Below are 13,738 nucleotides of genomic sequence, written 5' to 3' on the forward strand. Positions count from 1 at the left end.
AAAGAAAATAGTACTTACAGATTAAAATAAGACATGCTGTGTAACAACAGAGGTAAAAGGGCCAGTCCTCATGGGAGGTTACAAATTAAGACAAGGCGGTACTAAGGAGGGACTAACAAGCCTATTAACGAATCAGAAGCCAGCATTTCTAAAGGTCAATGACACCAGCCAATGAAAAATGTGGGCGCAGCTTCAAGTCCATACTCGAATACAGCATGCCTTGCAGACCAGCACACGCGCTGCCCAGGCTCGACCTAAAAATTTACTCCATTTTAATAAATAAAACAAGGCCCAAAACAACAAAAATCCAATGAGGGAAACCTAAAATATTGAATTTAAAAATTTTAGGGTAAAATAGCACCAAAAAGCACAAAGAGACAACAAGGGATGTCTCGTCATACCGGACTGAGACAAAGTCACATGTTCAGGCTGACCGTGATAGAGCGCAGGAAGGCTACAGGTACCCACTTAGGCCTTTTGAACAAAGGACCTTAAATCCTGAGGCGAAGAAGCGTTGCACAGTTGAAGCGAGTTGGTTCCAAGTTGCAGCAAGGCTGTGGTGCAAGGTCATGTTGCGTCATCGTCTGGGATCTAGTCGACAGGGCTTGTGATGAGAAGTCTGGCTGTCCAGGATGTGGCACACAGCTGGCGACGCATCGGTTCGAGAGCTGCAAAGCTGCCATGCACAGGTCAGCGTCGTCACACTACTGTTGACAAGAGATGCGAGGACCTGGATCGGAGATGCACCACGCCGTCTGCAAAGCGTCAGTTTTAAAGACTGTGAGGGCAAACCTTCTGGGCCAGGCCCAATCCATGCAACAGCGGCGATGCATCAGTTCAGCTCAAGGATACACTGCTCAGTCGAGGAAATGCGTTGGTTTGGCTCAGGGATGCGCCGCTCAGCAAAGAAGATGCACCGGTTCCACTGGTGCACACTTTAGGCACACTGTCAAGTGGCACCACTTGGCAGCACCACTTGGCAGGTCCAGGTGCAGATGCAAGGTTGTTGGAAGCCTGTTATGTCTGTGAGGCTTCAGAACAGGAGGCCAGCCAACTAGCCCAGTCCTGCAAAGTGTCACTCCTTCAGCAGCACAACAGTCCTTCTTCCTGGCAGAGTATCCACAGGTCTAGATGTGTACTGAAGTGGTAGTGTCTGAGGTCCAGTGATGCCTTTGAAGTGAGGGAGATTTCAAAGACAAATCTTTGAAGTGCACAGATGTCCTTTCCGGTCAGCTCTGGCTACGGTCTAACTACAAGGACTAACTAAGCAGTCCTTTGTGTGGAGACAGAACACAGCCTATTAAGGTGTAAGTGAGCCTGGGTCCAGCTCCTCTCTCCCATCCTGTCAGGATAGCCTGCTCAGTCACACCTAAGCTCTCATTGTGTGTAGCTGTTTAGGTGGTACACAAAGGTCAACTTCCAACTACACCCAGTCACGTGACCAGAGACAGACTGCAGACACCAAGTGGCTACAGCAATAAAATTACAACTGTCTACAAGTGGTATTTTCAGAATTGTAATTTAAAACCCGACTTCACCATAAATTAGGATTCCAGAGACACTAAACATGAACCAGTTATATCTTCCCATTTGGAAATTACACTTTTAAAGTGTAATAAGTTAATCTCAATGTTTTCCTATGGGAGATAGAGGCCTTGCAGTAGTGAAAAATGAATTTACGAGCTTTTCACTACCAGGACATGTAAAACTTAAAGGTACATGTCCTGCTTTCTAAATACATTACATGCTGCCCTTTGGGCTGTCCAGGTCCTACCCTAGAGGTGACTTATATGTATTAAAAAGGAAGGTTTGGGCCTGACAATAGGTTTATCTTTTCAGGTTGACATGGCAATTTAAAACTGCACATACTGGCTCCGCAATGGCAGGCCTGAGATATGTTTGAAAATGGGTGGCACAATCAGTGCTGCAGGCCCACTAGAAGGCCTCTACTAGGGAATTAAGAGTAAATTAAATATGCCAATTAGGTGTATGCCAATCAAATCATGTTTAGGGAAGGGAGCAAAAGCACTTTAGCACTGGTTAGCAGACGTAATGTGCACTGAGTCCTAAGGCCAACAGATGTAAAAGTGCAGCAAAATTGAAGGCCAGCAGTCAAAAAGGTTTGGGGGAAGACCACACTAAGGCTGTCAAGTCGAACACTTATTTTATGTTTCTACAAATGAATCCTGTGGTTCTGGTGACATTCGCAAACCACACAGACGTTTTATTTATGGCACTATTGGACCATAATACAAGGTTACTGTTGTATATTCTCTATAACACAGAGTTGCTAGTAGCGACTCTCTATTCGTGGTCGAGGTGGTTAGCTATTTTAATTGCTAATACATTTTGCCCCATTTGCCAAGGAAGTAGCATAGCGGATGGTTGAATGCCATACACTGTGCCCAGAGTCCACTGTTCATGGTGTTTTTACCATACCCACTGACGTTAGGTCAGTGGTGTCGATGGGCTTTTGTACACAAGTGAAGTCTTCACCAGTAAGTATTGGGGAGAGAATGTGGCCTAATGGCTAGGGCGGTCGACCTCAGAACTGGGGAACCAGGTTCGAGTCTCGGCAGAGACGCTCAACATTCTGTGATTCTGGGCAAATCACTTAATCTCCTTCGGGCTACATAAAATCTCCCCCCCCCCCAAAAAAAAAAATGGGGCAAATGCCCTACTGCACCAAACCTGGTTAGTAGAACTGAAGGACGTTCCTAGCTCTTCTGGGGCAGGGGAAAAAAGGATGTGGCAGAGAGCATGGATGAAATAAGACGAATATTGCTACAAAGAAGTTAAAAATACTGATTGGGGCTTTGTGGTTAGTGACTAGGATCAAAACCATACATGTTCAAAAATATTCAATTTAATTGCAAAAGGCAATATAGTTATCATGCAATGCCTCAAAACATTAACATTTCTCAAGTATGGTTTGCTATGCAACCATATTACACCCTCGAGCAAAACGATGTACTGCTCTTAATCTAACTATGGCCTGGAATATATGAAACACAGATTTTGGTTCATCGCTCATTCACAGATGGACACGACAATATCCACACCCTGGCACTTCCACTATCATAAGCTTAGTATATGGAGAATGCAGTTACACTACTACTCATAAAGTAGTGGTAGGAATGTCATTAAGACTACTGTAAATCATGGTCACTTTAAGTCGTGGACATGCCAATGTGCTCTCTCATAAACACTTGTAAAAGAGCAGAAGGCGATCTACATAAGTCGGCTTCCTCCCTCCACCCAGGTAGCTCCTGGGAGCCAAGGGAAACTATAACAGCGTGCAGTGTTAACGCTCAGTTATTTGTGAAGGTCAAACCTGTTAATTCAAGCACAAGCTGGGCTCCCAGCCATTAATAGTTTTTCCAAACCTATGTTTTTAAATTGCATTAATTACAGGATTAGGATTGGATTACTGGAGATGTCAGCAGCTATGACTGGAGAATGAGCTGAGGAAATGGAATACAGAAGGCAATTTGATGATCACTGTGATGCCTTTAAGAGCCATCATATTTTTTTTTCCAGTTTATGATTTAGACTCAGCATTTCTCTTCACCTGTAAACTGTGTGCCTCGTGAAATAAGCATTTCCTGTCCTGAGGTATTAGAAAGGAGATCCATGCTGACCCATCATCTGCTAAAGGTCACATCCATATTAAAACCCATTTTTACCTACATTCGTTTTTGGCTGAAGTACGCATAGTTTATCTGCTTCAGCCCACATCTCAGGTGTCCATGGCAGGACTTTATTCCTAGCTTCAGAGCTGAGTTACTGGAGGTCTCAGAATTTATTAGAGAGAACTTAGACGGTGGACGTTCAGCAATGGTGGTTTTGCTGGATCTGTTTGCAGCATTCGATACAGTCTGGCATGCCACCCTTTTTGATAGACTAAAAGAAGATGGGATTCAAGGCAAGGCTCTCTTGTGGATAAAATACTTTTTGGAAGACAGATCTCAACAGGTGCATCTTCACCCTTTTTCATCTGCCCCTAAACCCCTTTTATATGGAGTTCCACAAGGCTCAGCTTTGAGCCTGACTCTGTTCAATCTGAATATGGTTTCTTTGGCTGGCCTGATTGAATTCTATGGTGTGCAGGCGGTATCATATGCTGGTGACCCCAGCTCCTATTATCGTTTCAAGAGCATTCGGAGGTTGCTCTCAACAAAAGGAGTGCCTTAAGGGAGTGGCCAGATGGATTGATGGGAACTTCCTTCAATTGAACTCCAATTGCATAGCAGTTCTATTCTTCGTTTCTTGTGGTTCTTCTCTTCCACCTCCCACCACCGGGTTCCCACTGCTTCTGCCAGAAATCTTGGTCAAATCTTTGACGCAGCCCTTTCCTTCTCTGCCCAAAAGAAGCAGATTTTGTCACTATGTTTCTCCAAACTAAAATCGCTACAGAATGTGCTGCTCCTTATACCTGAGGACACACGAAAAATGCTGGTTCACACACTGGTTACCTCTTGCCTGAATTACGCCAATAGTCTTGAGTTGAATTCCTGCCTTTCTAATTCAAGGATTTTAGATTATTCAAAATGAAGCAGCATGTCTTATCCGGAGAGTTCCTCTCCGGCAATCTATTACCCCCCAATCTGAAACAGTCACATTGGCTGCCAGTCACTAAGTGCATTAAATTCATAGCCATCACGCTGGTGTTTAGAGAATTTGCAGGGGATGGTCCAATCTATCTGAGAAACGGCCCTTGACCCTATAAACAAGATAGATTACTCAGGTGCAATAATCTACAGCTGATGCAGGTCCCAAAATTTTCTACGGTCACGCGGGGAGGCAGTTCGTTCATGTTCCTAACTACCAAGTTGTGGAACGCTACCCCTGTCAACCTCCATTGTGCTCCTTCGGTCTCTATCTTCAAAAGAGAGTTAAAAAACCTTTCTCTTTGACATTGATTAGCTTTCAGTGATAGACGTTGCTTGATGTCAGTCTTCTTGGGCCACAACCACCAGGACGCTTCTGATGAAGCAGCTGTGCACTGGACAAATGTATTTTAATTGACTGATCTTGGTACTGCGTTTCAGACTTAGAAGAATCTACCACCAACAACAGTCTCCTAAACCTTCTGCCCCGATCATTCTTGGAGCCAAGAAAGCTTTCAATGTCAGGTGGCCTTCCTCTTATAGATCCTTTGAGCCACCGGGCTTCACAACCTTGTATCTAGCTAGGGACTTCAGCACTTTCAAGGATCAATGTGAATATTAAGAACGCTATAATAAAGATTATCGTACAAACCACCCTAGGATGCTCTCTCTCTCTCTCACGCTCGCCAGTATCCCTTTTCTGCAGTAGCCTTTCTTGGCAGATGTTATGTATCTGGATTTGGACGCACATCCTCTTCAATGGAACAGGAAGGTTCACACTTGTCTCTGTCTTCCCTGGATCAGACCATTCCTAGCAGGCTGGCCTGCACTGTGTAAGACGTGACACATGAACACAAATGTGTGGCCAAGAGCACAGCCAATGCACAACACCAACCCTGGCACTAGGATACACAACCAATATAAAGGGAATTGATAATGAGTACGGTGGTCCCAGTACCGCTGTACTCACGGTTGTGGTCCAACCACCGCCACCACTGTGAGTCCGCCTGCCATATTTCGAGTGAGGTGGTTGGACCGCCACAGGACTGTTGCATTTGCCTAGATCCAGGATTGCATGGTGGTGGCGCAGCGGAAAGATGGAGGAATATGCCGGTGGTGCCGCTGCAGCACCCTCAAGCATATTCTGAGTTGCATTTCCACCGCCCATTTCATGGCGGTGAGCCCGCCATGGAAAGGGCAGTGGAGATGCAGTAAGGGGGCCCTAACTGGGCCCCCATTCTCTTCTGGGCCTAGTGGTCCTTCCTGGTGGTCCTTCCTGGAGGACACATGTTGTGCCACCCTAGAATTGCACCCCAGTTCATGTACGGTGTGGCATGCACAACATGGTGCATTCCTCACTGTGCAGGAACGTTGTAGGACTTGGCCTTTTTGGTTAAAGTTCCCTAAACTTTTTGCTGTCCCCCTAGGCCGTTTTCCCGACCTAGAGATGCCAATTTAAATGCTTTGGGTACTTTGCCACTGCTGATCAGTGTCAAAGTACAGGCGTTCCCTATGTAAAATGTAATCGTGATTGGTTGTCCATGATTGGTATGTTTGCCTTACTAGTAAAAGTCCCTTGTGATGTGCACTGTGTGTGCAAGGGCTAGTAATGCAAGAGCGCACAGAGAAGGGAACTCAGGCCTGTGCGCAGAATTCTAAGTTAGCATGTTGTCCTGACAAGTGCAACCACTTGTCAGGCCTGACTTTCCCTTTTACACACACATGGGCACCCCTGTGGTAGGTCCCAGGTAACCCCTGGGCAGGGTGCAGTGTGGGTAAAAGGCTGAACATAAACTGAGGTGTGTGTTATGTTCTGGCAGTGAAAAACTCTCCACTTCGTTTATCACTGCTGAAATGCCATTCTGTCCATAGGATAGAATGGGAGAGGCTGGGTGTTGTGTTTGTTAGCCTAGTTTCCTGTCAGTTTATAATGGAGAAGTGAAGTTTAGTATGTATGAACTCACAGTGTCAGAATGCATTTTTCTGTGACTGTGTGTTTATAAACCACTCTTCTAGAAAGTGACTGAGTTTGTGTTCTGAGCATTTCTGTGTGTTTTTGAAATGTGGATTGTCTGTCTGGAACTGAAAGGTGAGAGGAGCTAGGAAAGGTCTTGACCCAGGGAGGAGTTGAGATGGTACCAGGCTGCCCTGCATCTGGAGAGTAGGGGGAGGAGATGCCCCGGAGGTGAAAAGGCCTGGGGTGGTGATATAAACCAATTGACCCATCTCCTGCTGAGTGATTAAGGATCCAGACCCCCAGTACCAAAGGGAGAGAGGTGACACTACGAAGGATACACCCAGAACTGATTTAGGAAGAGGTCAGGGACCCCTGAGCACATAACAACTTCAAAGACTTTAAGGGGTATAACTATGAGAGCTGAAACCCCTGAACGTTGGAATGAAACAGATATGGATTGAGACTGAAAAGGCTTGACCTATTCTGTGGTGAAGAGGAACCTCTGCTAAAGAAGGAACAACTGAAGAGACTGTGGTGGATAGACCAAGCCTTGCTTTGTGATCTGGGGCTGGTCTGCAGTTTGCTGTTCTAACTAAGGAAGAGGCTGTTGGGACAGTGTTTGGAGGCGCTGGGTCCCCCTGCTTGAAGAAGACTGTGCTTTGTGCTGTGTCTTGTAACCCCAAGGGCCCGAGGTGAGTTGGCTCCCTGTTTGCAAATACAGGATCATAAAAGTTTCCGGAGAAGTCCCAAGCAACGCGGTGTGTGTGTGCTTTTTGCGTCTTGAGACCCTCAGAAGTTGTGCCTTGTGATTGTGGGCAAGCAGGAGTAAGCTAAGTCTCAGACGCGCAGAGTGCGTGTCATGGTGCAGGCCAAGGCGTTGATGAGGAGCGTCTGGTCATGGTGTGCACAGGGAGATGAGGCAAGAATCAGACGCGCAAGGGTGCGTGTCGTGGTGCAGCCCGGGTGTTGGTGAAGAGCACATGGACCTCGTGTGCACCAAAGGAAGAAGCGAGACTCGGACGCGCAGTGTGCGTGTCGTGGTGCAGCCAGGGCAGTGGTGAGGAGCGCCTGGACATCGTGTGCACCAATGGAAGAAGTGAGTCTCGGTCAGGCTGGGTGCGTGTCGTGGTGCAGCCCGGGTGCTGGTGAAGAGCGCCTGGGCCTTGTAGGCACCAAAAGAAGGAGTGAGTCGCTGATGTGCAAGAGTGTGTGTCGTGGTGCAACCAGGGCGTTAGGGAAGAGCACCTGGACATCGTGTGCACAGGGAGAAGAGGTGAGACACGGACGCGCAAGAGTGATTGTCGTGGTGCAGCCAGGGCATTGGTGCCGAGCGCCTGGACATTGTGTGCACTGGGAGAAGAGGAGAGGCTCGAACACGCAAGATGCGTGTTGAGGTGCAAGCGGAGCGTTGGTAAAGAGCGCCGGATCATCATGCGCACCAGAAAAGAGGCGAGTCTCGGCCACGCGTTGTGCATGTCGAAATGCAACCAGAGGTGCTGGTGAGGAGTGCCTGGTTAGGGTGTGCACCGAATTAAAGTAGTCTCCACAGTGCTGAGAGCGGATCTTGGGGAGGACTGAGACCGCAGGAGTGAGGGCCAAGTCATTGGGCCCTCGGAGTCAAGTGCAACAGCCCGGACCGGCAGCCACGGGAGAGCTGAGCCGCCGGCCCGAGCCCGCCGCAGCCTGTGACGGAGTTCTGTATCAAGGCCCAAGTCGCTGATGTCGGGGAGGAGAGTGGGATCGCGCCCCCCCAGGTAACGTAGATCAATACCTGGGGTGGGGTGCGGGCCCGGAGGGACACTCTCTTGGCCTCCCACTTCTGTCAGCTGCGTGAGCCGGTGCTTCGGCTCGGATCCCGGCCCGTGCTGACACAAGGCGAGGCAGAACTGGGGCCAGAGTGGGAAGCAGCACTTTTTGTGCCATCATTTGATCCATAAAGGGGCACTGTTAACGGAGCACGTAAAACTATTGTATTACACTTCGCATTATTGCTGCTAACGAACTATCGAACTGTCGTATCATGCCTGACTTCATTTGTGCATGACGAACTTTATGCTTGGTGCACTACGCACTGCATTATTGCTCCCTTGCATATTACCTGATTGTAACAAGGCGCATTGCATTATTTCTTCAGTGCACACTATCCGAGTATAACGTGGAGCAGTGTATTATTTCTTCATTGCACCGTACAGGATTGTAGCGTAACGCATTGCTTTGTTTCTTCCTAGTACAAGGCATGCTGGTAGTGATACGCATTGCATTATTTCTTCAATTGCAAAGTACATGACTTTGGCGGTACGTATGGCATTGTTTCTCTGTTGCACAGTATAGAAGAATATTGTTACGCATTGCAGTATTGTTTCCTCTTGCAACGTGTGTGATTCTACCAATACGTAATTGTTCAGAGTACAGGACGGAAACGGTAAACGGCTGTTTGTCGTTAGAAGGTAATGAATCCCCAAATAGGGGGTAGACCAAAAAACCAAGGGACCAACACCCTGATGAATGCCAGTACGACTCATGTGAGCGTTTGATGTTGGCAGAAACATGTTGGTAAAAGCAGCAGGGATTTAGGGGTCTTTACCTTCCCTAATCAATCCCGATAGATTACTTTTAATCCTGCCAGGGGGTGACAGGAATAAAATTAAAGATAGTCCCCTCCTAGGCAGTTTTAGTGTATATGTCTGCACTTTTGGGGTCCCTTCTTTAGGGAATATTTTCCTTGCTTTGTTTTTGTTTTCACTATTTGTGTTCTTTGTTAACACCTTCCATCTTTCTGTAACCTCACCACTACATTCTTCATTTCTTAAAACATTGCGCTCCGCCCTCTGTGTTGGTCTGCACGGGGGCGTCTGATGCGGCCCAATGATGAAGCATGACACTGCAAGGTGTGTGAGGGCAGTATTAAAAGAATAATGTTTTTTTCCTTCTGACAAATACTCTGGGTTCTTGATAGGAAGGGATAGCATTGTGTCTCTCTTACTATCATAATAACCTGTTATTAATAAGTCTTGTGTGTAGTTCTTCTCTGTGTAGTGAGTTTAAACGTATGTTAGGGGAGTCAGAGAAGACTCAAGTTCTCCCTTGTCTCTCTTCTTGGTGATACTATATTCTACCAATACGACCTGCCTAACCTTTTGGGAAACGGTTAGAAGTGAGCTAAACTATGGGTTAAGAGCGGTGGTTGGGATTAGAACCTACCAACCCCCCGGAAAGAATACTACCCATTCGTATATGTTGATTTTGTATTGTGTGGTCATATCGTAAAAATTCTTAGATAAAGATTATACTCATTTTATCAATACTCATGTGGAGTCCATTTGTGGTGACATCATGGAGCTACTGTGAGCGTGGTTGCAGATACTGAACACTCGTTCCTTGGAGATAAGCCTGGCTGCTAGTGCCAAGCTACTAAGGGGGTAAGCAGGGCTATCTCAGACGGTGTCCTTACTTAGCCTAACGTTGAAGCGAGGGGTCAGGGATGCACGCCAGCATTTGGTGGCGGCGGTAAGCGACAGGGACCTCCACTTCCAACAAACATGCTGCAGGCACTGTCACGGCTGTGGTCTGCTGTTAAGGCTCTCCTATGAGCCTAACACAGCCGCCGCTGTAAAACGACCGCAGCACCGCCCGCCCTAGATTCAGCTCAGAATCCGACGAGCAGTCGTACCACGGGCTTGGCGGGGTCCTCCTGTCAGCACAGCGGTGCCGGTGCTGCTGTAGGAACCAAACACATAATAAGGCCCTAAAACTAGAAGTGCTTATTTTGATCCTTTTACAGCTAAGGAAGTAGAAGCCCACCAACAGCTCTTGATTGTCACGAGGCTGTCTGGGCCTGATACCCTTACCCTGTGGATTTTATGGGGTGCCTACAGTTACCAAGGAAACACAAGGGCCTCCACAACTTTTAGGATTTCTGCATTCATAGAGTTGACCAGCTACACTGAGATGGGACCAAGTTCGGTCGGTACACAAGCCTTTTCGTCTGCTATAATGAGATCATTGATCAATAGGATATTTCGAATACAAAACTGAGTATGCACCTCAGAAATTAATACTAAGGAGAAAAACACTTTGGGAATGGCTGCAATTAATTAAGTTCACACTGAGTTTCTGGAGAAGAGTTAATATGTAGGAAATGGGACAGCATTTTGCCCGAAATAGGTGGACCAAAAATATGACAAATAGGCAGACATGGGCAGGGTTCGCTATTTTTAAATATTTGGCTATATTTTGAATATGACTGTGGGGAAACCCATTCTGGGGGTTGTCTGTTTCTAAAGACCATTTCCAGTCAGTTAATGGGAAGTTATTATTAAATGAGAAATTGCATTCCGAGGCCGAACAAACGCTGCGTGTGTGTGCAAGGCTGTTCAGCTTACCTTTCTCAGTCAGTCTGTCCTGCCGCGCAGTCTCCTCAGAAGCTCCAGAGGTCTCCACTCTCATGATGTCACCTAAGGGTTACACCATGAGTTAAAAGAGTATTTCATGTGAGATACAGAACAAACTGGAAAACATGACATCTTAAGTCTGACTTGTGTTGTCATAATGATTGACGGGTGTGAATGGGTGGGTGCCAAATGACTTGAAGCTCCTGCTAAACATAAAACTATACAACTGTAGCAGTCTGGGCATCCATCCCTCACCATAACACACTAAAGAACGCCTGCCACTTCAAGGAGAGCTGCTACACATACACAACAGGTACAAAACACACAGATATCTAGTACATAACGCACAGGAAACATGCCTCGGAGCTCCCCTAAGAAGTGAAAAGTCATAATATAAAGTCAAGCCTCCAAGGCTGCTAAGCATTCATGCCAAGGTTATAGGGCAAAACAGGACGCGATCTCGCACCCATGGTAGCTTCTTCTGTATGCCAAACAGCTCTAGTTGAAGGCGTCGATCCTCTGTGGTTAGAACGCTCGTCCGTGATCATGTGGTCTCTAGGTCCGCTTTATAGGAGCGGTATACTTCGCTTTCGGTTTCGATTTCCCTGTGACTGAAGTAAGGTTTCAGCCCCTCCCATCCCGGAAGCGGTCGTGCCGTGGCCTGCATCGCGCTATCAGCCGGAGCACAGACAGCCTCAGCTACGGTTTCTCTTTCAGATATTAGAAGCAGAGAGGCGACCAGGGGCGGGAGCACCATCTATTCACGTGCATTGAAAGGCTGTATTCACATATTTGTTTGCCCGTGTGGGCATCTGAGTCACACAGACTTCTCAGTAGTTTTTACTTTAAACGGAGGTTGCATAACATCAGAAAACCCAGCAAATGCAGGGAAATTCCGAAGGAGGGACAAAGGCCAGTGCCCCTTGATACAGGGAAATCACCTTCTGCAACACTGTGCTAAACAGTCGTCTTTCTTATCACAATGTGTTCTGTTACCTTTAATTTTTTTTAAATAAATGGATTGCACTAAAGAACAAGCATTAGCATAGCCAATAGGTCTCGCCTTTGAGACCTTAAGTGTTTAGCCTAGCAGCACATTTTCCTGGCTGCTGACCCACTAGGGATTGAAGGGCTATACAAATGTTATGTTGCAAAGTATTTAAAAAGTCGCAAAAATGTGGTGAAATAGTGCATTTTTTCTGCACACATTTCCAAAACTAGGATGTAACAAAAAAAACCTTCTTGAAACCCTGGTGGAAAGAAAATGGCAAACAAGTACTCAGGTGCGGCTGTGTGGGTGCCCGGAAAGCTGTATCAGACTGGGCTGCCACACACGACGGGGGGCGGGGGGGGAAGCGGGCTGAAGCCCTTTGAGCCTAATGGGCGTTGCGCGCCTGGTGAGAGTGGTGGCTGGAGAGGACCTGGCACGACCAGGAGAGGGGACGGAGCTCCCGTGAATATTGGGGAAGAGGGAAGGACTGCTGCTGAGCTCGAAGAAAGGGGGGTCTGAGCTGATTGTGTATCCATCCCTTCCCACTCTGCTTTGCCAGTGACTACGGGTACCAGGAGGTGCGAGAATACTGCAGTCAGCTAAGCATACATGATTAAAATCTTAAATCAAAATAAATATAAATCCTTCTTGCTTGCTATTTGAATACAAGATAGAACCTACATGACCCAACGAAAGTGGAGAATGTTGATTGTCTTTTAAAAATGTTTCAAAACACCAGCTGCCCAGGCTGAACAGAAAGTAGTGTTTTCATTAAAAATGTGGTATAGCAGGACTGTAACAACTGGACAGAGCCTCTGAAAACCTACATAGGTTCACAGCAAAGAAGTGTCTTTATTGATTGCCAAGTCAGTCATTAATCCTGTTAACGTCTGCTGTGATATTTGATTTCCAGGAAGGCCAACTCAGCCTTTCATCCTTCCAAGGTAAGTAAACTGGGTACCATTAAATTGGGTAACAGTAACATTTATTCTTTGCAGTGCTTTGAAGCAAGAGGTGTGTGGAAACAAAAGCTTCATAAAAACAATGTTAAATTATTAAAATTACCATATGATCAGAGTTTGCTAGACTTTAGTCAACAGTTTCTTCAGACTGTCTTGCAATCTTGATGTAGCGCTTAAAAGTTTGAAAATTGTAGGGGTGCATTATACTCACTGTTAGTCGGCACCCGCATATAATCAAATGTGTACTCAGGTATTTTGTGTGCAATGTATTACGAATTGTATAACCTATATCGATTTTAATAGAAGTGCTAGCTATGTACAAGCACATTGTAAAGGTATTAGAGAAATGTATAGAGTTTAGCCTACATGAAAAGTAATGTGGTGTTAGAAATGTGTAACTTAGACTTCGTGTCTGTGGACTGTTTAGTTTGACCCCACATGAAAGAAAGACGTAAATGTCAATACTGTGATTGAAACCTGCTTGTGTAACCAAAGTAGTGGCCAGAATTCGCATATATCGTTGAGGCGAAAGGCCTGGTATTTTCTTATGTTAGCCAAGGGCAATAGGCCAAAAAGGATTTATTCCAGTAGAGGTTTTAGGCTGTAGTAAATTGCAACTTAAAAGATGTGAAGAATGTCTGCTTTGCATGATCTCACCCCAGGTGCAAGGACAGTTGCTCGTTAGTAGAGAAGCTCTTTGTTCACAAATTGACTTATGTAGTAAAAGCCAGACATGGGAGTGTATTGGAATGTGCCAATCGTAACTCCTAGTGCGGATGGCGTCTGGGACTCAAGGCCAAGCGATGGACGATGGAACTGGACAGCGC

General features: G+C 46.3%; 1 protein-coding gene across 2 annotated transcripts in view; it reads right to left on the reverse strand.

Annotated features, from left to right (window-relative positions):
• The window catches only part of LOC146799577 (lysozyme g-like), a 51,124-nt gene extending 39,552 nt beyond the window's left edge, over positions 1–11,572 (reverse strand). The window contains exons 1-2 of one of the 2 annotated variants that reach the window (XM_085627156.1): positions 11,425–11,572; positions 10,950–11,021 (exon numbers count right to left, since the gene is read on the reverse strand). In XM_085627156.1, coding sequence (XP_085483282.1) covers positions 10,950–11,021; positions 11,425–11,506 — 154 coding nt within the window. In that variant the 5' untranslated portion in view covers positions 11,507–11,572. Of the gene's footprint in view, positions 1–10,949; positions 11,022–11,317 lie in introns of both variants that reach the window. The other variant, XM_085627157.1, reaches the window with a different exon arrangement.
• Between the last annotated feature and the right edge of the window lie 2,166 nt (positions 11,573–13,738).

The sequence above is a fragment of the Triturus cristatus genome, chromosome 9 (assembly GCF_964204655.1).
Source record: "Triturus cristatus chromosome 9, aTriCri1.1, whole genome shotgun sequence".
In the NCBI taxonomy this organism is placed as follows: domain Eukaryota; kingdom Metazoa; phylum Chordata; class Amphibia; order Caudata; family Salamandridae; genus Triturus; species Triturus cristatus.